General features: G+C 39.6%; 1 protein-coding gene across 5 annotated transcripts in view; it reads right to left on the bottom strand.

Annotated features, from left to right (window-relative positions):
* RPS6KC1 (ribosomal protein S6 kinase C1) overlaps positions 1-26,543 on the bottom strand; it is a 94,914-nt gene that overhangs the window by 52,561 nt on the left and 15,810 nt on the right. For 4 of the 5 annotated variants that reach the window (XR_007375106.1, XR_007375104.1, XR_007375105.1 and 1 more), the window contains 5 exons: positions 23,129-23,244; positions 20,214-20,307; positions 16,811-16,870; positions 15,672-16,034; positions 1,484-1,596 (listed from right to left, as the gene is read on the bottom strand). Coding sequence is in view for 1 of the 5 variants with exons in the window: in XM_048936057.1 (XP_048792014.1) it covers positions 1,484-1,596; positions 15,672-16,034; positions 16,811-16,870; positions 20,214-20,307; positions 23,129-23,244 (746 nt within the window). In the remaining 4 variants the exon portion in view is untranslated. Of the gene's footprint in view, positions 1-1,483; positions 1,597-15,671; positions 16,035-16,810; positions 16,871-20,213; positions 20,308-20,672; positions 20,722-23,128; positions 23,245-26,543 lie in introns of those variants that run through there. The other variant, XR_007375107.1, reaches the window with a different exon arrangement.

Genomic DNA, 26,543 nt, shown 5'->3' with positions numbered 1-26,543 from the left:
TTATCGTAGAAAGGAGAGTAGAACATTCAGATTTGCCCTATCTTGTCAATTCAGAGTTTCAAGAAGACTGAATTTCTAGTCTCATTACTTTTTTTATTTTTCCTTTTGTCTTACTCCAATTAGTTTCACTTTCTTTGGATCTACGAAGAAGACATTTGCCTTACTCAGTACAGCAAAAGAGGAAATATTTCTCAAGCCCACATAACAAAAACGCAACCTATTTCTTCCTCCTTTCCAACTGCAATTAGTTTTTAAACTTATAAAAGGGTAAAAATAGGTTGTTCTTGGGTTTTTTTTCCTTGTTCTGTGGTTTCCAAACATACTGAGATTTCCATTCAATACAGATTCTTCCCCACTTTCAGGGGCACCTGACCCAAAGAAAGACTACCTAGTAGGAGTTCATATCAGTCCAAAATACTAAATTGTTCAAAGTACAATTCACAGCAGCAGCAAGACTGCAAATCTCACAAAATATATCTCATTTGGAACATTCTCAAAAAAATGTACTTGAGGGCTCTCAACACAGAAAAAGTTACCTTTAAAAATCACTGGTTTTGCTTTTTAAATTACTTGTTATGCAGTAAGATTTTTATAACACTTCACATTTAGATAGCTGTAGTCTCCTTAGAGCGTTTTTGGATCTGTGCAACCTAAGAAGCAATAATCTCTGTGTTTTTTGCCCTTAACTGATACACACGCAAAGAGATGGGAAGTTGGTAAATTTTATATTTACGATAGAGCAGTCACCTACACGCAGTTTCACATGAGTGCAGTAAAGATCTAAAGTAAGAATAGATAAGTCCTGATGGAAATGGTTGGGGAAGGGCAAAGTAGAAATTTATTGAGGGCGTCTTGGAACGAGCTTTGTTTATCTTTTGCACAAGTACAGATAAGGGTGTTTTTGCTTAAGACAGTCCTGAAACTCCACACCAATAAAGAATCTGCTGATCACTCAAACACAACCAGGAGAGACATCTAAAGAAAGCAAAAAGAGCCTTAGCTCAATTAAGTATTTATTTCTAACCATCCCCCACCCCTCCCAGCTCTACAAGCTTAACTCAGTTGTGATACATCCATATGTGCTAGGCTAAAGAAACCAACAGACTTTCTGCTCCATCCAGGAGTGAGTAATATTTTCATTGAAAAGTCAAAAAAAAAAAAGTTTTAGTGGTGGCTTCTGGTTTTTTGGTTTTTTTTTTTGCTTTAACTTGAAATCTTTAGCACAATCAAAATGTCCACCTCATCAACTGTGGAGCAGAAGGAAAGTGTGCTAAATTAAGCATAGTCTCTAATGAAATGAAACCAAAAAGAATAGGAAAATAAGAGCAAGTTAATAGAAATATAATGTCAAAATACTCCTTAGTCCTCCTGAGATAAATTCCAAAGATTTTGATCCTCAAGCTTGAATACACTTTACTATGAGACAGAACAATTCAATTAGACCAAATTTTAAAAAATAATAATAACAAAAAATAAACCCTACCATAGAAACATCTTCAGAGGATTTATGGTACAGACTGGAAATCTTTTCAGCTCGCATGAGGTATTCCGCAGTCTTCCTTTTCACTGCTTCTCGACGAGTTGGACTTGATTCACCTCAAAGGAAAAGAAAGTAAGGTTATTTTTTCTACACAGAGAGAGGTGCTAAGTAATCAAAGCACATGACTGCTTTGATTCTACCTTTTTGATTTACTTTGGGTTACTAATAATCAAAACTACAAATATGCATCTCATAAAACGCAAGTACTATGATATCAGAGTTCTACAAAAAAAAAAAAAAATTAAACCTTGTAATAGACTGAGGTGAATAAAAATTCTTAGCTAATTTTTCTGTGATCTGGCAGATGTTCCTATTGTAACTTGAACTGTAACAAACTGCCAGTCTGAACACTGTACCTCCCAAAATCTCAATTACAGAAAACAAGATAAGAGCTTACATAGAAACAATAGAGAAATTTTTGGAGCTGTTTTTCCCCCCTGTTTCTAACATGAGATTCCTTAAGTATAAAGGGAATACAGAAATGCTATCAATAGTCAAATGACAACATGGGAGACGTCAACAACTCCTGCTCACAACGTTCTGATGCTTGCTGTTCCTTTGCTGTTGACTTGGGGGTGACACAGTAAGAGAGGAAAAACCACTCATATCAACTATTTCAATTTCCAGATGGCTGAATATTCATTGTGTTGGGCCTAGTCTATCCAAACTTTTGCAAGAGGTGATAGTCCTGTGGTACTGCAAAAAATCTATGTTCACTCTAAATCCTTATGTTCAGGCACTCTCGTCACAAGCAGTGCATTGCTACAAGAGACTCGATTTTTACTAAAGAAAAAAAAAAGAATTCAACTACCAACCAAAGAGAAAAAAACTGCGCACCATAATTGCTATAGCAGAAAAATGAAAATACTGTGGCTGCTGAAATACTGAAATGTCTGCCCTGGAAGTTCTCAGAGTAACAGCAGAAATTTCATTTGGCCATGACAGTTGCTTCCAGCCACAACTGAAGCTGCCCAAGACTTGCATAAACACAGCCTTGGCTACAGAAGGCTTCAGAATCACCAGGTGTAAGTCAGCACAGTTCTCAAACAGGGCAAGGAACTGCAAGGTTATCTAACAGCTACTCAAGATAAAAGACAAGGCAAGGAACAGGAGAGGTAATAAATTAAGCATGCAAACACCAAACCCTGACAAACAGCAGATAGCAGAGAATAACAAAGACTAGAACTCATAAGAAAGAGATCAATGGGCCATTTGACATGCCCACCAAGTGCAACCTTGAAGAAGTTCAACCAGAAACTTGGTGACTGATAAGAAAGGAACCAGATTATTGTGGGTTATTAAGAACAAGTCTCATAAAAAAAAAAAAGGCAAAATTATTACAGGATGTCTGAGGGAAACCAAGGAAAAACTTACTGAGTAAAAGTTTGTTAAAACTTAATATGGAATGCTTTATAAGAAGAATTGTGGGAAGGTTGAAGCCTCATCTGAGATGTTTAGGGCCGAGATTAAAGGTGAGGGACAAGGTAGAGTCCCAGGGGACAAGTGTGAGAAAATAGGGATGGGAATTACATCAGTTGATTGTGTGTAAGTAGGCTGTTAGTCAGCACAACTTAGTCTAAGATCCTGTACCTGATCATCATTGTCTTACCTTCTCACTCAACTCTATTCTTCCTCATTTTCTGCATGTGTGAGCTCATTGTTCTCTGTGCATATGATGCAATACCAACCTTCACACAAGACTAGCAGACAAGTCTTCTGAGAGTCAGACAATGGGCCTGGGCCCAGTCTTTCCCGGAACAGCGATAGTTCAAAAAAAAATTGAGCTGCACACTTTGTCTGTGGTTATGTAGGTGCCTACAAAGGCAATGCCCTCTGTCTGTGCCCATCTGTTTGTGGCCAGCCGTGTGCCTACAGAATATGCAGTCACATGCATAAGCCTCTCAGAAATTTGCAGCACAACTGGCAGGACCCGAAGGAGAGGTGAACTGCCTACACTGATCTCCAGCAGGTCAGGGCAGCAGGAGTCACTTTGATGTCTGAGTCTTTCAGTTGCACAGACCTGGTTAGCTTTAACATCTGATTCCTTAATAAAGAAGGATGAGAAGGTTGTCTGACCGCTCATATTTCTCAAAACATTTTCAAGATTGGAGAGAAAAGTGAAAAGCCAAGTAGCAGGTTTCTTTAGAAAATTCCTCTACCGTAGAAGCTCTCAGTTATTTTCCCTCTGCCTTATACAAGAAGAAACAAATCACAGAATGGTTTGGCTTGAAAGTGACCTGAAAAGTCTATCCAGTTCCAATCCCACTGCAATAGATAGTGTCACCTCTCCCTAGACTGGGCTGCCCAAAGCCCCATCCAACCTGGCTCAGAACATCTCCAGTGATGGGACATCCACATCTTCTCTGGGCAGCCTGTTCCACTGCCTCACCACCTTCTGAGTAAAGAATTTCCTCTTTATATCTCATCTACATCTATCCTCTTTGAGTTTAAAGACATTACCCCCTCACCCTTTGATAAAGAGTTTTTCATCTTCCCCACAGGTACTGAAAGGTTGCTATAAGGTCAACCTAGAGTCTTCTCCAGTCTGAACAATCGCAGATCTCCAAGCCTGACACCATAGGAGAGGTGCTCCAGGCCTCTGATCATCTTCATGGCCTCCTCTGGACCCATTTTAACAAATCCTTGTGTTGGGGGCCACAGAGCTAAATACCGTACTCCAGATGGAATCATTGCCCTTGCTTTAAATAACCCTTTGACCAAGAGAGTGAACAAGGCAGAGGGGTCTTTATCACACTGTTTTTGTTCTACCAGTCATTTTGACCTTGTTAAAGATTCCCCCTCACTTTTGTATTGTGACTACCAACTACCTAAATGCACTGAACTGCCACACACACTCCATCAAGAACAGAGCAGAAGAGACTCATGTTCTACTCCAAGCTCTGCTGAAAGTGATCTATTGTAACTATTACTATCCATCTCCCACCAGGTGGAAAAGTGATTGTTAACTCCTTGGACAAAGATACAGAGCCTTTCTCCATAAATACCTTGGACTGCACGTGGCTTAGGAGGAAGCCAGACAGTCAGAAATGTAGCACACTTTTAGGTTACAATGTAATGGATATGCACAAATTTCTGAGTTAACTCCTCTCATTCTAAAGAGAGAGCAAACTCAGGTCTAGCTCCTCTTAGATCAGTCTCTACTAATACTCTTCTGGCGAAATTCCCTTAGACCAGACTACCAGTACTACTCTCATGTTGAAGAAGAAATAAAACTCAATTGTTTGAGCTTGGGATTGGCTGTATCAGCATGGAATAGACACACAGGGTTTTGTTTGCTTTTAAATAAACGTGTTGCAATTTCTTGAAATATGACCAACACTGCTGCGTTCATCTTTAATCTCAGAGCACCATAAAACTTTGTAATGATCACTGGTGATTGTCAACATTCTCAAAGGCACACAGAAGTGGTAGTTGCACAGGGAAAACAAATCATCCACATGGCAACATTAAACTCTTCAGCCAGCATTTTCTTCAAACAAACTGGTAGAAAACTGCTAGGCTAGTGTCTAAGGCTATCATAAAAGTCAAGCTTACTGCTTAATTGTTAGTTATGCGTATTTAGTTTGGATGTTTATTGCCTTTTTTCAATGCTTCAGTAATTTTACAGTAATTAACGCAAACAAGATAGGCTGTCCCCTTAGAGCTGTCTTTGTTCTCCCTACTTTCACAAGACATTAATTTCAGTTTTCCTTCTAGCTTCCCTTCCTGAGTAATTTGTTAAAAAACATTCACGAACTGTTCAGTCATTAAAATCTTCAGCCATTAAGAGGGTGCAGATTCACAAACTCCACGAGTTCTTGTATCTTATTCATGATCAAGATCATTATCAGTTCCATCCCTAGGAATCCTGTAATAAGGTGTATGTTTGAGTGGGATTTGGGGAATTGGATTCTCAGAACAGGATTTTTATCTATATTAGTTTAACGAAGCAAATGAAAAGGAAAAAAAGAAAAGCCACATTCCAATGTAATTTCCCATTTAGCCAGTCAATGCTTCATGGAAATCTGTAACGAAGTAGAGGATACAAATTCTACAGGAGTAGAAAAAATATTACTTCAAAAAGTCTTAGCACAGGGTGATGCCTAATAATAAAAATCTCATTAAACTAAAAATAATCTTTACCATTTATTTAATTTCATCGATTTCAATTTATCAAACACTTCATTTAAATAAAGCATTAGAACACAGTGCTAGAAAAAATCTCTGCCTCTGATAGATGCTTCAGCTGTGTGACAGACTATGCATATTTTTTCAAAATGGCAATATTACATTTTGTTATAATATTTTGTAAAGTGAAACAAATGCGTGTTCTTCAAAGAATCAACGCATTTATTTCGAGTGAAGATCTTTTGATTTCATCACTGCATGAACACACTGAGTTCCTATTTTCATTCTGCGGTTAGCCTGCAATAATCTAAAGAAGTATCTCTCTTTAATTACAATTTATAACTTGAAAGGCGTTTTTCTTTAAATGGCAGCAAACAGGAAATGTTTAAACTGTGTCAAAGCCTTTGATGAATCTTTACAACTGCTCATAAAAGATCATCCTGCTTAAAATAATATTGATTTTTCATTTATTTTCCTAGATACTAGAAGATTTATGTTTCATCTGATCAGGATCAAAGCTTTTCCCCGCTCCTGATCACTGGGATTAAATCAGCAATGTCATTTTACATGTTTAAAAACTACACTGCTAAAGCACAATATAAAGTGTAGCGATGCTGATCACAGAGACCTGAATAAAAACCCCCTCAAGATTCCTCCCTCTCTCTCCCTCTGCATTTGCTACGGAGCAGCTGTGCCTCACACAGATTCACATGAATGAAAATATTAAGGCGAGAAACCACCCACTTAGTTTATTTTCCATATGACTTTCCTGTAATTATTTTGTAAACTGTTCACACAACAATATATAAAAACATCTGCAAAAACAGGTAATTAATGTGTCAAGCCAAACTAATGCATTTTTTATGGTGTCCATGCTTCGTCAACTGTAATTATAACTCTTTTTAAGCAAATGATGATGTGTTTGTTGCAATGTGCAAGTGGTTATTTTAGATGCTCTGTTTACTATTACTGCAAACAGAATATAAAAACTCTACAGCTACTTTGTTGCACATATAAGCCTTCATCTACACAAGCGCGAGCAGGCTGCTCCCTCATTTTCCAAAGGCTTTGCCTATTTCAAAGAAATAAAAATATCTTAAAATGAAAATTGGCTTTGGAAAGGCTGACCGGGCCACCCGCTGACCAAACTAACAGTAGCCAGGACATTAGGACAGCAGCCAACACATTAAAATTTGTTCTTTAATTTTTATTTCTAAGGACAGCTCAGCTATAACATATTTACAAAAACAGACGTTCCTAACAACATTCAAATGATCTTGAGGGTTTGATAGAGGAAAACCACAAATATCAGAATAATCGTGCCACCAAGTTCATCTGTGACTTGCAGGCTTGTTTTCCTATAGACCATTGATCTGAATGCAAAATACAGAGAAGCAACATTTCCACCGAATATGCACCCTGCGGTAGCATCTGGGAAGCTAGCAATATTACAAGCAGCTTTCTTGCTCAGAAGAGCTAACTTTCTTGCTCTGAATGATCCGCTAATTTAATGGTGAAGCACTGGGTGTTCAGGTGAGCTAGCTGTTTTTTCTCAGGTATCAGATCTCCTGCGATATTATCATATAGGTAAATGCCTAATGTTCAGGTGTCAGGAAAAAAAGCTACGGAGAGGGGATTATAACTTGTAAATACAAAGTGAAAAATAAAAATCTCTGGTAGATATCAAGAGGTGGTGGATGCCCCTTCCCTGGAGACATTCGCGGTCAGGCGGGGGGGCTCTGAGCACCTGATTGAGCTGCAGTTGTCCCTGTTCCTTGCAGGGGAGTCGGTCTGGATGGCCTCTAAAAGTCCCTTTCAACTCAAATGATTCTACGATTAGCACCGTGGAGAAATCTGTCCCCTTTTCCCCCCAGGTAATCTAGAGTATTAACAGAGCACGTCATGGATGCGTAGAAGTGCCTTCAAACTTGCTCTGATCCTTAACTAGTCTTCTCCACAGATCCAGGATGGATGCTTATCTTACAGATGGTAACAAACAAAAATAGCACTGCACGTTACTTGCCCTTAACGTATACTACATCACACATCTACTAAATCACAGTATATATTACCCACCTAGGAATTCCAGATATTCCTTCCGTCACGTCTGACCTCCTCCAAACCACTCCCCAGCCCAAACAGCAAGTTCCCTACCTAACCAGCTGCTTGCCCACGATGTGCATATTTCCACAGAAGAGGTAAAAAGTTAGCATCACTCGTCCCGATCCTTTGTAACCTCCATATTCCAAATCTTCCTGCTTTTTTCTCAGACTTACTAAAAATACATGTGGGCTGCCTTTGTTTAAGAGGGTATCAGAAGCGATTTGCTCCAGGAAGGAATGTCCTCTTGCAGGCTACAAGGAACTTGTGGAAGACTGCCTGTTGTGCTAACCCCAAACTCGATGTACTTAACAATTTAAACGGTAAAACTTTCTCTAAATACTGAAATCTTCAATGAAACATTTATAATTGCCAAATCTAATAGCTATAATACCATTTTTTATTTTTAAAAGTTTCTTTATCTTCTTCACAGTCTTCCTGCACATATCACCCAGCTGGATCGCTGAATTTTTCAAAGAATTGCTCTCTATAAAAATGCAAGGGAGTAAGCCTTAAAAGATTTATTTCTTCTCACAATGAAAAGAGGTTTAGCAGCACCTTCCTTATTAGTGGGTAGCCCAGCTGTTATTTTTGCCTAATTGGTTCAAGAGGACCTCTGTTCTTCTTAGGGCAAACACTTCTTACATCATGTGAAGCTGACTCCTTTGTCCATATTAGCCAAACAAAAGCTCAGGCCCACTGTAAGTGACAATGCAAGTCATAATCCAGCACAGATTTGTGACCACTTTGGACATACTTTTATAACCCTAACATTTATTTCAGGAATGGGAAGAGCTGCGGATTTAGGAACAAGTCTCCAAACTTTCACAGGAAAGTGGGTAACCTTTAATTTTCAAACAATTACTTAAGTGAAACGTGGCAGGTGCTGGAGTAGATGGACACCTCAGCATCAAGGAAAGATGCTACAGATTTTAGCAGCAGGTGGCAATTCGGATTTGCAAAATAAGCCCACTGGCTCCTCATCTCCAGTATGCTAAATAATAAATTCATGGTGATTATCTTTGGGGTGGAGGCTAAATTCCACTGCTGAAAAAAAGACAGTAAATATTAAAAAATAAATAAAGCTAAAGTTAAGCCCTATTATGGTAAAAACAGTTTGAAGTTATTTTTTTTCCTCCTAAAAAAGGTTAGGATGCACCATATTTCTCAGACTTATTCTTTCTCCCTCCCTGAAGGCACCAGAGAGTACCCCACTGTCCTTTAAAACCACACAAGCTAAAGCACAACTGTGTGACAGTGAATAAACGTGTAAGAATTCTTCTTCCAATTTTCTGGTATGCTCTGTATATTTTGTACATTCACTTTATTGCACATTGCTCAAAACACTCACAGATCTTCAATCCCTGCAAGGTTACCAATTCCATTTGCTGTCACGAATGTAAGGTTACAAGCCAGTGGTGTGAATATTTAGGTAAATACTTTCCTGGAAAGAAAATACCGGCATATGTGCAAAAGTTAAGATTACACAGAATAACAGTGTAGACAAAATGCGTTTGAATGACCAGTCACCAGGAGACAGTAACACTCGACATCATAAAAAAGCAGCTTTCCAGAAATGCTAACCAACAAACATCTGTTTATTCATACAACTTCACGTTAAACACACAAGATGGTAGCCTTCCTCATGCATGTGTGACTAACTGGAAAAAAAAAAAACCTAAAAGGAATGGTCATACAGTGCTACAGGGAAGAAAAGATTAATTTCCCATCCATCTGCTAAAACTTTCAGACTTCAGCTGCAAGGCATTTCACCAAAGTAAGACCTCACAACATGAGAAATAACCTTGAACACTTTCCTGTAAAACTACAGAGGAAAAAAGAAAATAAACCTGTGACTGCTGTAAGACAGAAGGATAAGCAATGGCATCCTAGCATAGAGGGGAAACAAAATGGTGACAGCAGCAGCTCCTCCAACACATGGGCCACAGAAATAGAAAAGCACTTCGAAAGCCACAGCAGTGAAAGAATTTACACAGACCACCACCATGAAAGAGAGGAAAAGACTTTCAAACTTCTCTATGCTCTTCTTTCTTAGCTAAAGGAATTGACCCTTAATTCACCTACATGGCCTGAGGCATTTAATTCTGCAGTCAGAGACTTCAGTTAGTTTTCTCACCTGGACAGACCTACCACCACCTAGGAGAGCCTGATGTGTTTATATTGTGCTGGAAGAAGCATGGCAACCACTAGGGGTCTTCTGATAGGAGGTTAAAAACAACGCAAAGCAGAAGTAAAGATTAAGACACATTGCTGCAGCTAAGTGCTGCCTAATGACAGCCCAGACAGAAGGCTGCGCGGGCAGGGAGGTCTATCAGGGAGGCTGGGCATGATCAGCAACCTGGTGAGGAACTGCCATGAGGACAAACTCAGAAATCTTGGAAAGGCTGGATTAACACCAAGCCGACACTGCCCTCCAGAAGAGAGAAGAAAGTACAGATGCTTATGTTCTACCTTCAGACATGTTTATTCACTCCATTACAATCAAATGCTATGGGACTGCATTCAATGTCACCTCTGCAACATGCCCCACACACTGGCTTAGTTAGCACCACAATTTATCCACACATATTGTATGGGTACCAACCTGCAGAAGGTAAACCCCGGATCTTTCTCAGCATTTTGTGCAAAGAAGTCTCGAAGTTTAAAATGGACCCCTGTCTTGAGTATTCCTTTACATACCTCAATCTGGTTGCATTTACATACTAGACTTCACCATACTTTACTAGCAGATGCCATATTTTACTGCTTAGCCGTGATGGTGTGTCTAAACCCAGTATGTGTGCATACGGAATGACTTTACTCAGGGTGATCTATCCAACATCTGCCCTGCAGTTACAAATCCTGTAGCACTAATCTTCTCTGAGGCTCTATATGGTCTGCAACAGGCTTGGAAGTCAGCACATTTCAGTTATGAATAGCTCAGGGCCCACATTAGCAAGAATTTCAGCATCACTGAAAGCACGCTGGAATTAGCTGACATTTTTTAAGCAAACCATAATATTTTTAATATTCCTTCTTAATCCAGCTGCTTACCAGTAGACAAGTACTGCTAAAACAACTAGTCTGTTTTAGAACAGAAGTTGTAATGTCAAGAGGTAACATTTTGCACTGTTGCTTAAAAAGCTAAATCCAAATGGACCTATAGCATCCTCCAAGTCTACTAGGATATAATGGCTTTCCAGCTCCTTTGGAAGGACTTAGGGCAGGAAGTTTTTGTCTTGACTGGTTCCAAGCTCAGTGGAAGTCACAACAAGGAATAAGGAGACAGTCATGATGCATCATCTGAGCACAGAGGTCTGAGATTGGCTGGGGGAAAACCTCAATTCTGCCACTAACGCTGCCATTAATCTTCCCTGGCAGAACCCAGCACAACCTTCTCTTCCTGCAGACATCATCATCTCCATCATCTCACAGCCCAAGGTGTCCTGATGTCCTCAAGGGCTCTGTCTTGCAAAAATTAACTGTTCCTCATCTCTTCAACAGGATCTCAAATATGTAGCATTAGCATAAATAATCCTGCAATTGGAATGCAAGGATCCTCATTTGCATTTGCTTGATGCCAACAAACTCACACTGATACCTCTCAGAAAACAGGTCTATTGTTTCCTCAAAGATGCTCTCATCTGGCACAATCACTGTGTAGCTCAAAAACTGCATAGAGATTGCCACTCTCAACAAGAAATACTACTCATAAGACTTCACAAGTTATATTCCTTTAACATAGCTACTGCTTTGTACGGAAGTTGGTTTCATAAGTATTATTCAACAAACAAGCAAAGGTTCTTTTTAATCTGGAAGCCAGAAGCATGGCTCATGGAAAAGCCACAGCTTTTCTCCTCTCTTCACAAAGCACTGTCTGGCATTCTGTTAGTCATGCTCCTGTTTGCATTCCTGGCTCCATCACAAGCTCAGATCATAGTCCATCATAATTCCAGTAATTAGAAACAAGTCGGTTTGTTTTCAGTATATCCAGAAATATCACCTAGCTGTCTAAAGTATTCCCAGTATTTCACTGTATATGCATTTCTGGGTTAAAAGTCAAAGTCATTGTATCAAGGTTCCAACAATTTGTGTAATTTCTGTTCCAGCTCTGTTTACTGGATAAACATGAAAATAGCACGGAGCAGTGAGAAATCGACATTCACAGCCTGCTTTCAAAGACACCAACAGCTTATCTAGGAGCTGTAGATAACCAGCAAAAACAGAAATACCTGGGAAATATACTTGTGGCTGCAAAGCTGACTTACGTACCACGCACTTCATGCAACAATGTCCACACTGCCTAGCTGAACCAGCCTCACACAGTAAATAACTATTAATTGTGCTTAGCCACAGCTGCTAACACAAACACCCTAGATCTATGACAAAGCAAATGGATCATACACCTTCAGATGTTAATATGTAACAAAGAGCCTCATATGTAGCAGTCTAGGAATGGACAAGTTTGTATTCTAAGCCACAGGGAACAGAGTCTGTACTTTTCTACACAGTACCACAATATTGCTGTGGCTGTTCTTGCTCCATCACATGCTTGAAGTGATTTAAATGCAGCAACATGCAACAGCATTAACTATGTTTTTACAGCCAAGATCCATAATGGATACAACTAGAGAATGGTGGGAGTTGAAGAAAGAGGAGCAATTCACACCAGAAGGAGCAGAACTCCCTTCTTTATTCCAAATATCCTTTTCCATAATTTCAGGCCCCTAATCAATTTTTTCCTAACACAAATTACTTCCTGCATCGAAGTCAGGAAAGCACTAACTTTGCACAAAACACAGTTGATTTCCAGCCTAGAAGTTGGTGGCTTGCAATCGATAAGTGCATTTTTTCCACCACTGGGCCTGAAGCAATGCATTGACCTCAAAGTACTCTGACATGCTAATAAAACAAATGAGCAGCTATAACTGTGAACCCAAGTTTCTATCAATTAGTGTATTTATTTTCTAGTATGGTTAAAAAGTATGAAAATTTGAAATTCTCAAGCAAGTCAGGAATACTCACTCCCAGCTTGAATTTCTGAAGGTTTCAGCTCAACCAGCTACACAACCTTTACAAACCTGCTTTGTGAAAGTGCCAAAAATCCTGCACACAGTAGGTCCCAGAAAACACAAGAGGGGATCAGGATCTGCGTATTTCAAGGAAACAGAAAATGATGGCAATCATTCCCTTTGTGTGAATGTGAGGGAGCTCTGGCAGCGAGGAAATGGGAAGTTACAAGAGGTGCAGGTAGTTCAGGAGCAGCAGAGCCCTCAGATGCCATTCCAGGAATTTGTTCTCCTTCCCACTGGCAAATATGTTCAACATTGAATATGTATATGGAGCAGAACCAGGCCCAAGACATTTGTAGGGCAGATGTCCAGAGACCAAGCTATACTACAGCCTCTCAGAGCATAAACTGCCTTCATCTCCCAAGTGGCACACATCCAGTCTTGCAGCAGGACTGTAAAACAGGACATGGAAGGATTCTGTACTAAAAGTCCAAAAGAGACTAGCAGAGGAAAATGCACATACAGCACGCACAGTGTAAGTGACAACACTATGCTTCTGAGAGCACAGATAGTTGAAAATGAACTCAAGATGGACACTTCTTTGGTGTAAGCCTGTGCAATACCTCGTCTCACCCTGCAGAAGTACACTAACTCAGAGACCTGAGGTCACTGGGAGCATGACAGATGAGCTGCCCCAGCTGCCTTTATGGAAGCATGCTACTCCTAACTAAACAATAAGTCTGTAAACTCACAGTAATAAACTTACTCATACGTGATTTTGAAGACATAGATTTAAGAAGTAAGAACTTCTCGTGCCAAGCCTAAAGGAGGCGGCAGGTAACAGAGAGATCTTTATCTTTTAGATATGCCTAATCAGTGCGTGGAGGCATTTCACTTCCACAGTAATTCTCAGACAAGTTTCAAACAAGGGATGAATGACGGTTCTTTTTTCCTCTGGTACATTAGTTACATTTTCCAATGGTAAGTGTCAATTCCTATTTCCTTGGTGCCACCATGTGGCAAAAGCATGTACTGCCATTTTACATGCAAAAGCCACTTTCAGTTCGATCTAAAGAAAGGCTGCATTTGCAGACAATACATGTCTGCTTTGAAAGGTACAGTCACTTTAGACTGGTGTGCAAGTATGTATGAATGCTGTGTTTCACTTTCAAAAAATACATAGGCTAATTTAGACAAAAAAGGATAAAAATACCAAATGGCAAAAGACAAGAGGCATTTGGCAACAGCTGCACCACCCTCATCTTCAAAACAGGCACATTATTATCCACATGAACTACATAACCAGTATTGCTGAAATGATGGGGACTTTTTATTGCAACACACAGTGAATATTCACAAATCAGTGTTAAACATACCACCCACTAATTAAATGTACAAGAGCTAACTCCTGGATTGGGCTTTTCTGTTATTTCAGTTTTTTGTGTGGGGTTTTTTAAACTGTCTTTATAGACGATTAAGCACACTTTTTAAGCTCAGAAGCGAGCACAAGATGAGCTGGATTCATGCAAATCTAAGCTAAGTGCCCAGCAGAGGATGACCATCAACTTCCCCACTATCTCCACATCCATGCAGAGTGACAGAGAAAGGAAAATGATGAGATGCCTACCTAGAACCAGTCTGTACACATTTCTATTCCCAAGGGAAGGCATTTTGATTACACCGACAAGCCATGACAAGCAGCAAAGCAGGAGCCCTACTGACAACCACTGGGACAGCACAAAAAAAGAGGTGGATTCCCTTTTGCCAGAAAGTTAACTGATATTTTACGTAAAGTGCACACCTTCAGCCTTCACTGTTAACTTATCCACTATTTTCTTCCAGCCTCCATTAAAGCAGCTCAGTAGGTTAAGTTCCATTCCTACAATTGTTCACAGGGCTTAGACCACTGCTGAGCTCTGTACTCAGATGGAGAACAGGATTCTACTTGTACATGCTTTGGTACATTAGCATTTAAGTTCAGCTCTGGAGCAACAAAATATTCATGTGCTGTATGCTGTTAAACAATGCCACAATTCTAATCTCACTCATTTGATCTGTGTCAAACAGAAGCACAATACACAGACCTTGAATTCACTCCAGGAAACAACAGATCTCTTCCTGTGGTCATTTTATTCTGTCGTTGAACAAAATGCAAATACATGAGGTTATCCCTCTAGATTCTCAAGAACTAGAGATGGAAAGGGATAAAACTGTCCCTTGACTGACAGGGTACAAGGAGACTCTACAGAAGTTTACATGGAGTTGCACTTCATCAGTTAACAATGGTTTTTGCAGATATACTGATGCATCAAAGTCTTCTGAAAAAAATCCTGTTCTCCTCCAGCAGCATAAGCATGTAAATTTCTATGCATCTTTTAGCTAGAAAAAGGAGAACAGTTAAATGAAAGAAGCAAGAGGCTGTGAGCCAAGAATACTTCTAATCCTGTTGTGATTGAAAAGTTAACCTGAGTCTGCCTCTACCCATGTGTAAAATGGGGATAATTAATCCTCACTTAACCATGTAAATTAAATAATGTTTCAACAGTGCTGCAAGTGCCACACATTAATTAATGCCTAGGTAATAAAAAGGAAAGAGACAAAAGTGGAGCACTTTGCTACTTACCTGCAAGTCAGAGGTTGTGCTGCAATTTTGAGTAGGAGATATTTGGCACTTGGAAGATTAGACCCTAGCATATTATTCAAGTCTTAAAGAGAAAGATTTCTCTCTGTCTTGCAAGCACAACAGCTATTAAGCAGATGAAAGCCAGGCACACATTTTTCTGCATTTCATATCACCTCCTTGCAACACAATAAGCATATGTAACTAAGGAAATACCATAATCAAATACCCATAACCAAAGGTAAAACAAACAATATGGGAAGATCCATACCTTGAACACCTTCCAGAAGTAAATCAACACCCTTTCTATAAAAGCTGAAAGCAGCTTCGTAGTCTTCTTCTTCCTCCTTTTTCAAGGCCAGCTTTATCAACTCGCCTGCTTTCTCTAAGTAATCTTGTTTGCCAGGCTTGGGTTTTAAGCTTCCAGAAAACAGACCATGGCTCTCCCTTTCTCCTTCAGGTTTGCTCCACTCCTGCTCAGATGCCACAGCGCTTTGTACTGGGGGCTCAGAAGTATGGCAAAGGCCAACAGCTCTGCTGGGAGAACTGTGGTTGGATGCCATTCCATCATCTAATTCAGCAAGAGAGTCTACATCAACTGTCAAAGAGATCAGGTCGCTGTCACTGGAGAAGCCTGAAAGCACGACAAGACAGACATTTATCAGTCTACATCATATACCGCAGGAATATTCAACATTCTTTGTCGCATTCAAATATTTTAGCCTGCTTTTCACCTTTCCAACTTCCTAAGACTTTGCGCACAAAAATTTTCCAACTTAAAAATGGCTTTTGAGTAACCAGAGATATGGTTTTTTAAAAAGTTAGCTACAAACTCTGCAGAGCAATTCTTCATTTTAATACAGGGAATGAAGAGACAAACATCTAACACCCAACTTTAACCTTCAAAGCCTGCTCACTGCTGGAGCCCAGGAAGCTAAACCTCCCTGTGTGAGTGCTGTTAGAATAGCAGAAGCCAGATCATTGTTGCAAGATCTCTCTGTATATACTGTTTTAAATCAGTGAAATGAAACATCCCAAAATGATTCAATTAGGACTTCGAATTCACAGTTTGTCAGCTTCTGCATCACACAGCACTCTAATTCATGACTACCATATATACTATTCTTCCATTGTTAAGATGTGGTAAAAAATGGATTATACCTCTTTCACTGGAATTTCACAGCTTTTATTTTATTTTACATTTGCCACAAGCATACACACTTACTTCAAACTGATCTTCAGTAATTTCAAACTACAGAAACCTAGAAGAGTTATTTGGGAATAAGTGGCAAAGATATTTTACATGCACACCATTCTGTGTGAATCATCATCCACATAAGGTGTCCATCCATAATTATGACTCTTTAATAATTCAAACTCCACAAAACTAATTGAAACTTCAGAGCTCACCTCCACATTCCGACTGGCTTGTAAGCGTCACATCATCAAGTCCACTTAAGTCTTTCCGAACTGAAAAAGACAAGAACAATAAAAATGGTTCTGATACCCTTTTGCATGACAGATTAGATGTTCACTTGCCATCAAAAATGAAAGATATGGCCCTGCTGCAGGTAAAAGTATGTAATGTGAAACTGCTCTTGAACTGGCTATCAGAGATATCCATTTGGTAGCACACCATTAAAACTGACAGCAAAGTCAGACTTGCCACTTCTGGCTGCCACCAAGGTTAAAATCAGAACACAGTCATTTGCTTAGGATGGCTAACTCAAACCTCAGCACTCCAACTCACCTAATTTCAACAACAATAGGACTTCAATCCCTATCTCACACCATTCCAATGATTTACAGTTAACAAGACTTACAACAGAAGAGTCTTCAAAGCTGGGACCTACATCTACAAACTACAAAGAAAAAAATGCCAGGTTTCAGTCTCAAAAAATGTCATTCCAGAATAGTACTCTGCATGAGACATATGGAGCGAGCAATGAATTTGGCAGTGCCACCTGGATATCACGTAGCAGTTTGTTTTATCACCTTGGCACATGTACCTACTGAAGCAATAAAACAAGCAAGAAGGTCAAGGCATTTAGCTGTTTGTACAAGCAACAAAAGTAAATTTTGAGCTAAAACCGGCTGTCTTGTTTTCTTCTGTATTATCAACAGAGTCAAGAGTTTATGCACGTTACCAGGAAAAGTATTCTGTCTTCTTCAAAAAGAATGTGTAGCAGCAAGGAGGTGACTCAAAGGCACCTAGCTTAAACTTTCATTTTGATTTTGCAGCTCCAGAGGTCAGAAGGGAAGGGGAGACAGGGAGGTTTACAATTTATGGAAGAGTAGAGAGAAAGCACACACATTTGCTAAGCACTGTAGAAATGTTGCTTCTCCAGAGCTAGCAAATCATTTAACCTAAGTGAGAGGGAAAAAAAAAAAAGGCAGGAAGAAAAACAGATTACCAGTCATTACTTGGTCTAAAATCAAGCCATGACAATATTCAGTGACACAAGACTACTGGAGAATACAGGAGTGCACAGGTGCTCTCAAGACACTGCTCCAGATCTTTTCAGGGGAGGAAAACACAGCAGTGTTTACAATGAGAAGAAAACTGTAGCTTCATGAATACATAAAGAAGGCAACCTCACAACAGACCAGTTGGCGGAAGACAGAAGATTAATTAGGATATGAGTGATTAGGTATCACCTGCTGAAGTTAAACTTAAATTTGGCTGTTCATGACTAAATTTACGAAATAACATTCAGAGGCGCCAAATGTTCTTCTTCAGTGGAAAAAAAAAAAAAAAAAAAAAAATCACAAGTTAGGGAATCTGCACATGCAAACAGAGCTGACTGATGGAGAAAGGTGAACGAATGGAAGAGAGTGAATGAATGGAAACAAGACCCCTGAAGGCCATCCAGTTCCAACCCTCCACCATGAACAGGGACCGCTCCCACTAGACCATGTTCCTCAAAGCTGCATCTAACACCTTGAATGCCTCCAGGGATGGAGCACCCACAGCCTCTCTAGGCAAGCTATTCCAACACCTCACCACTCTATGAGTAAAGAATTTCCTCCTACTATCCAATCTAAATGTACTCTCTATTAGCTTAAAACCATTACCCCTTGCCCTACCACTATCAGGCTGTGTTTTGTAGAAAGGGTGCACTGATCTCCCAGACTATATGAATCAGGACACATCTACACAGAATATTTCAAACAGAGCTGTCTCTTGCAGCCGACTTGACCAGAAGCTGCACTAACAGAGCTAGCATGGCACAGAGCCTGAGATAATAAACTCTGCTTAGGGGAGTGGTATAAAACCCAGTTTCATCACCACACAAATTGCAGTCATAGGGCTTCCAACCAGCATGAGGGGTAGGAAAAGTCTGAACTGCGTCTGCTTATTTCTGGAAGGAAAGCATGAATGTGGTAAAACCAGAAGGAAGAAAAAAAGGGAAAAAAAAAAGATGATGTTCCAAGGGGATTTATCTAAAGAATGTGGCAACTGGTATAGAAAAACTTTGGAGAGGGGGTTCGACAGATGAACATTGTCTCACATATCTAGAGAGGAAGATGAGTGACAGTCAGCAAGATTAGAAAGTACTGTGATGCTCTGAGATCTGCCCTCTTGAAAAGCACAGAGATCCTTGTAGAAGTATTTAAAGCATGAACTGTCAAACTGTTAGAGAAGCAGGATATTTATTGTTCATCTTGGTTCAAAAAAAAAAAGCCCATCAGTTTGATCCTTCTACCATTAACACACATGTATTCTGCAGGGTGAACTTTGTCTTAAAAGAACAGGCAAAACGGAGAAAACATAACAGAACCTTATTAGCAAACACCAACTTCTGTTAAGCAAACACAATCCCCTTCTCAGTAGGACAGTTTGGAGGAACAGTGCTCATGGGGAGGCTGTGTCAGCCCACAAAAACAGAGAACTAACTAGTCCAAACTAGCTATGATAATCAGACTAGAAGAATTATATGCAAACAGGGAGAGGACTCAGAGCCGAGTATTGCCACTGCCATCTAGAGGCCTTAAAGACAGCTGTTACTTTCTCTCCCAAATCCCACTCGCCATCGTTTGGTTTCAAACTTAAGAAAGTATGAGTCACAAGACGTTACTATACTTAATATCTGAAGTATACATGTATTACTTACAAATTTAAGTATATCTGTTATAATAATATATACTTACATGCTGTTACTCTCTTTAACAAATCCTATTTGCCAACATTAGGTTTCATACACAAGAAACTGTGAGCATAATTTTTAAGTATATCTTCTGGGTTCTACTCAGCAGTTAAACCCTGGTGGCATCCAGGGCACGAACAGCTAAATAAGAACCCTCTGAAATGAATACAGCTATTCAAATCTTAGACCTATTTTTCATGCTCTGGGCAAATTCAAAGTTACCTAAATATTTATTGATCAATCTCAAAATGATTTTAAAGTTCCCTGCAAATTTTTACTACCAGAGACTTAAGTCACAATTCATCATGAATGCTACCAGATCACTTACCCAACCTTTTGGAATCAGGTGGGACTGCATACATTTACACCAGAGAGGTCAGTTCCCACTGATACCTGAAGAAGTTCTTTGGAACAACAGAGCAACAGGACATTTAAAGTGGACAAGACAAACTCCCAGAAAATGTCCTGTTATAAGCAAACTTCTAGCAGAGCAGACAGAGTTCTGCTGAGCCGAACTTTTCTTTTTTTAAATCCCAGTTTCAACTTATCTGTCATATCAAGCAAACAGAAACGTACAAATGCAGCACTTGTCATTTACACTTGTCATTTATGTGCTCTTTTAAAAGAGATCAAGGTATAAAGCCACATGACAGAAAGAAGCAAACCTTCAGAGCTGCAGTCAGATAGGTTGTCAGTCAGTGAGTCAGACAGAGGCTCAACAGGACCGATCAGTTCAGATCCATCATGTACCTCTCCACCCTGAAGAGAGGGAAAGAAATTATTTAGTTGCTGAGCTCTATGGAAATCTCTTTATATAGCAGTGATATTCAAAATCAACTTTTCTAACCAGTAAATGTTCTGTGACTTTCAGTTAATGCACTTAATCAATCTATACATATCTATAAAATTAGCTTGAAGTTTAATCCTAGTATCATTCTAACCTATTCAACAATTGTGTAAAATAGCTGGTATAATTTCTCACAGACTTCAATAGGCATAACGCTGTAACGCAATAGAAAGCACAGCAATGACAGTGTAGCAGCAAAGCCCCATGCTGCAGCAAGTGAGGATATGCTCAAATGCAGCAGCCACAGACAGAGAAACAAAGGAAAGAAGCTGCTTACCATCAGGAGGCCTCAGGTACACAGGGATCTCCTGCAAGATACCTTTGCCTCCACTGCCAACCCTTAAATGAGATCTGGAAAGGGGTGGATCATGGTTCTACCCCTTGCAGTCACCCAGGTGCACTGCATGCACCTGAGCTCTCCTGAGTTGGCCCTGCCTTCCCACCAGGTGCTCAATCACTGCTTCAAGGCCTGACTTTCCATTTCCACTATAAATGAGTGACAGTAAGCCTGACCAAATCCTTCTAGCTAAACTCCACGCATTGCGCAACATAAAACTAGGAAAAACTCCTCTGAAAGAGTGTTCAGGAGCTGGAACAGGCTACCCAGGGAGGTGGTTGAGACACCATTTCTGAAGATGTTCAAGAAACATTTAGATGTTATAACAAGGAACACAGTTTAGTGGGGAAAATATTGGTGGCAGGTGGACAGTTGGACTTGATGATCTTAGAGATCTTCTCCAACCTTGGGGATTTTATGACTCTATAAAAATTCAGAATGCACTCCTTCTAAAGAGCCAAAGCAAAACAAGGGTTTTTGCTCAGGCCACAGATGCTTGCCACAGACCACTTAGGTATCAACTTCAGTTTCTGTGGTGAGTAACACAAGTCCTGAACCACACAGGCTGCAGCAGGTCTACCTACAGGATCTAGAGTTTTACATGGAGAGAACAGTGATGCTCCAGCTTTGAGTCTGTGCCATTTCATGGTATTCCCTAGGTCAGCAGGGCCCTCACACAGAAGTGTCTGTGGATCAGATTAATAGCCTAACCAGGATCTAATATCCTGAGTTTTGGACAAAAGAAGATAAGGCCAGGGCCAGTATATAAGGACAGTGTTATACCCTTCTAAACCTGGAAAGCATTATAGGTAAAGTATCAAAAGAAACAGTTAATTGCATGAGGAAACAGAATCACAGAATCACAGAATTGTAGGGGTTGGAAGGGACCTCCAGAGATCGAGTCCAACCCCCCTGCCAAAGCAGGTTCCCTACACCTTGGGTTTGTTGTTTTTTTTTGCTGTTGCTTTATGTTTTATGTTTATATTGATGTCATTTTGTCACTGTTTTATTAATTTTCTGCTTCGCATTTCAAGTTCATCCCTTCCATGCACTTTTATTATAAATGCACCACCTCCAAAGGCATTTCTAATCTGTCTTGAACTATTCCAGCACATTTCCACATCGGTAGTCTGTTTTCCTGGAGTCAGCAGTACATAGGTAGACACAGCATCTCCCTCAGTTCCTTCTAAGACTTCAGTGACCAACTCTATTTCTCCATGATTATATGCACAGAAATCTGACAAGCAACAAAACCACTCACACATGGAGCTGAAGCACTGAGCTGGTGACTGATCAAACCATGAGGCTTTCTTACAGAAAAACATAACATAGCATCAGCTACTGTGAGTTCAAGCTTGCATAAATCTGCTTGTAGACATATTTACTCCTATAAAAATGAATGCCATTTTAGGTTTGTTCATTGCCTTATAAAGTCAGAAAAGCCTTCACTTTTAGCCTTTTAGCTTTCACTGGAAGGCTAAAACCAATACCTTTGTTAAGCAAAAGATGAAAGCAGTTCTGAACAAATATCCAAAAGCATGGAAGTATTTAAAAATAAATTTTAAAAAGTTTAAATGGAAATAAACTAAAAAATATTTAAATTCATTCTCCTATTTAGCATTACTTCCAATGCTTAACAAAAAATATCTTTATTATGCAATAACTGTTCCATGAACTTGAGTTGTAATTTGTAAGCCTTGCTGTAATCTTGCTTTTGCATGTATCATTTAAAGAGACTAAACATGTCAATACACTTTTAACCCAATCTAAACCAAATGAGCATTTATTTAATTTCAGAGAGTTACTATCATCTTTACATGTAAATTGATGCTTATCTGCCTGTGGAATATTGGAATTAGCTAAGTACTGAAAATAAAGAGGTTTGAAGAAACTATTGAAAGTGAACTGCTTCAGATGTAATAAAAAGAAAGTCTCAACTTACTGTCCTAAACTGTATTCTGGTGAGTGGTTCTCATAACGCTGTGCAAGTAGCATATTTAACTAGTTACATGCCATATTTGTTTTTGTGGAACTGAACCCAGAACAGGCCAAGAAAAGTTTCCTAAGTCTTCATTCTTTTAGTTTGATGGTAGAATTTTTATTGCTTCCCCACATCATCCAGATTTAACATCACTGGTTTTGCTCATCATTTGGTAAGCAAGAATTCCAAATCCCTTCACCTAAAGTTCCTGTAGACCTTTCCACCTTAGAGGCATGATACACCTTTTTGATTTTTTCCTCAAAGCTACATTTTGAGAGTAAATGGAAAACTGCCAGTTGCTTCAGAAAGCATGTCAGATCAGCTGGTTGGCATTCTGTTGTTATAAACAAAGCAGAATCAGCAGTATACTTTATTCCTATCAATAAGGAAAATGCTCTTGCAAATACTAACAAACCTTAAAAAACTCTTCAAGCTGTTTGCTGTTGTAGAGAGCAGGGATATTAGCAGAAAACTGCAATAGGTCTTCAGCACATTGCCTTCTTTCTTCAATCACGGTTTCATCAAATCGCCCTGGAACAGACACGTGGATTGACAGTTTTAGAAATAACTAGATATTTATTCTGCAATAATAACCACCACAGAGTAAATAAATATTTATTTAAAAATAAGTAAATGAATAAATAAATAAAGCAATGTTCTGGAGACAATGCCCTGAGCCAATGGAAGTCATTCCAGTGCTTCAGAAGAACACAGCAAATCTTCAATCTTCCTATTCTCAATTATCCCTAGAGTACCACCTTCTGCAATCCACTTGCATGATGAAAGCTGGCAGCTACAACAAGAATCCTTCACACTCCCATCGTAAGAATATGTGAGGCAACACTCTTCATTAGCCAAGAGACACTAACGGATGTCCAGTGTTGTCTAACAGTAAATGATACGTGTGCAATTTGACAATATGCCAGTCAGTGTCAGCCTTGATTACAGCCCAAATCCTGTAAGGAGCTGAGCATTCTTCACGTGTTCTCAAGAACGATGCATGACATGAGCAGAAAGCAGAAATACTGCTAAAAGCCCCCCAAACAGATAATTGATTCCAAGGTGCTATTTACGGAGACAAATCGCAGTGAGACAGGGAAGTTACAGCTCCAAGCAGACAGGGCCTCATCTGCCCTGGATTCAGGAGGTAATCAGAGCTGGGAGGCAGCTCATTTACCAAAATGTACAGTCCTTTCCTTTTTCCCTTCCCAGCACCCAAGACGTTCCAATTAGGAAAAAATAAAAAAAGTGTTTAAAAACCAATCCCACAGCTCACCTCAGAGATTTGCTTCTCAGGAGAAAGGACCCTTGCATTACTACCTTAAAACCACATTCTTCACAATTGCACACAACTTCTTTTAGCTTTTCATATCAACATCACTTTGTTGTTGAAATAGTTATAAGTTTACAAAAGGAACAGGGCAGAGGTGAACAGTAATAATTGGAGGAGAATAGAAAAGATAGTTGAAACAGCTATACAGAGGGAAAAAAAAGGACTGGGAAGACAAGTTCAAGAAATAGTATTGCTATAACAGCATGACCATAAAAATAAGAGCCACCTATAACAGCTCTGTGGCATTAACCTTTGAAGAGGACAAAAGATGCATTGAATACAAAAGCAAAATTCATTTATACTCAGAACAAGCAAAAAAAAAAAATCCCAGAAGAAAATATCAAAGCAGGACTCTTTCTAGAAATTCTTCAAGTAAATAGCTCCTGCCCATGTGGTAACAGAAAAAAGAAAATAAAACTAGAAAGACATGTACATACTCAGAAGATCACAAACACAGCTTTTGGGGATTATTTTTTCCACGAAAAGAAAGAAAAGACATTGCTGGGCTAATTTTCAGCTGGATCAGCCCCATGATTTGTTCACCCCGGCCATTCAGCTGTACAAACATTAGCAGACATACAAAAGAGTGGGCAACAAGTAAGCAGAAAGAAGGCAAAGGCAATGCTATCACATTCAGTGGCAATGCTGAAATCAGGCCATATCAAACTGCTCATCAAACTTCAGAGGCCTTCAGAGCAACACTGTAGGAGCATTATGGTTTTTGCCTCACACCAAGAAAAACAGGATATCATGAAAAAAGAATTTCCCTCAATAAAGCGTAACAGCATGAAATAAATTAATCTACAAAGTAACACAGATGCTAATGCAATGCATCAGAAAATTGATTACAAAGAAATTAGCAGCTAACAAAGTCAGAAATGTACAATCTGCACAAAAAAGTGATTCTGTAAGACACCATTCCTAGTTTCCCAGGGATCCTTCTCTCTCCATTATAGGTCTTCATCAAAACAGTTAAGAAGTGGTTTTCTTCTTCCTCACCTTCTCCAAGCTTCCATCAGGCACAGGCAACATGCACTCAGGCCTACAGGTTGAACATGCTCATGCTCATGTGCAAGTCCAACAGGCAGCAGCTGGCTCCTCCTTCCCTTAGGAAGACACAGCATGGGCACACTACTCACTGGGATGCTGTTTCACACACTTCACAGAAACATCATTAGGCACCTCATCTCTCAAATTCAGCTGATCCATGTGAGCAAGAGATTTGACTTTCTGACAGTGCAATTATGTAAGCCTTATTTTCTTATGGAGCTGAGCAAGAACAAAATTCACTAAGATGTATGTTGGAATAAAGCCGCTGAAACATTAAAGTCACTGCCACATTTCCTGGCTCATCAGCACCACGATACACTAACAGAACAACCAGTTTCAGAATTACAGGACTTCTTGGGATGGAAAAATATTATTTGGCACTGGTTTGTTCCCAGACTGTCATCTTTGCAGCAGTTCCATGCCCAGACACCCTTACTGAACTCCTTCCCACTCCCCTAGTTTTCCTGTTGCTCCCGTTTTCCTGTTTTTCCCTGTTTTTTCTGTTTGTCCTGTTGTGCTTTGGCTGGTCTCTCCATTCTCAGTAAGACTTTCAGAAGTACTCAGATACCTGATCTGACTCTTCAGACACAGTCTAAATGATATCTTCCTGCACCTATGTCAATGTAATTTCCACTGCTCTTCACGTCTCTTAGACAAATGAAAACTTGATGACAGAGATCATAGCTTTCCAGAGTTTTAGGAAATCTCAAGCTCAGTTTCATCGTACAACAAATGCATTAACATCATTGGGCTACTCCTCCAGCAACTGATGCTTTCAGAATTTCCTATGAGCATGGAAATCAAATGCAAATTTCTGTTAAAAGACTTCACCATTCTGTTTCTGGAGCAGATCTGAAAAACAAAGTACCTACCAAAATTTCTGCTCACAGTGCAGTTTCTCACAGCACTTCAGACCACACATGACACCTAATCCTTAAACAGGTTCCTTCATTTGGTATCATTACCTGAGTTTACCTTGGTCTGAACGATCACCCATAACACGGGTGGAAAAGTTCATTCTACTTTTTCTATCCTTCACTGGATTTATTTTTCCCTCACCCATACCAAGTTTCATATTTGGAAGCGAGCAGCTTAAAAAAAAAACCACACACTTGCAGATCATAATTTTCAAAAGCTGTGCTGCAGAATGTGCAAGGCAGTTCAATTCTGCAAGTGTGACACATCTTCAGTTATCCCAAATACAACAGCACAGCGTGGCTGATCCATTTCTAAATCCTTTCCAGCACTCCACATCAGCTCCTGAAACTCCGAATGCTACACTTGAGGTTCTGCTGAGGTTTAACGCTTTCAGAACAAATAAGCTCAACTGTCTGATTCAACAGTGCCCACTTGTAAAGTATACTCTCCACAAAACAACATGAACCGTTACTTAAAGTATGTGCATTTAAAAAAAAAATGAAACTATGCCATTGGCAGCTATTGGCAA

Source organism: Lagopus muta, chromosome 2, assembly GCF_023343835.1.
Source record: "Lagopus muta isolate bLagMut1 chromosome 2, bLagMut1 primary, whole genome shotgun sequence".
NCBI classification, from domain to species: Eukaryota; Metazoa; Chordata; class Aves; order Galliformes; family Phasianidae; genus Lagopus; species Lagopus muta.
Note: the sequence above shows the minus strand (reverse complement) of the source record. Positions and strands in the feature narration are given on the sequence as shown.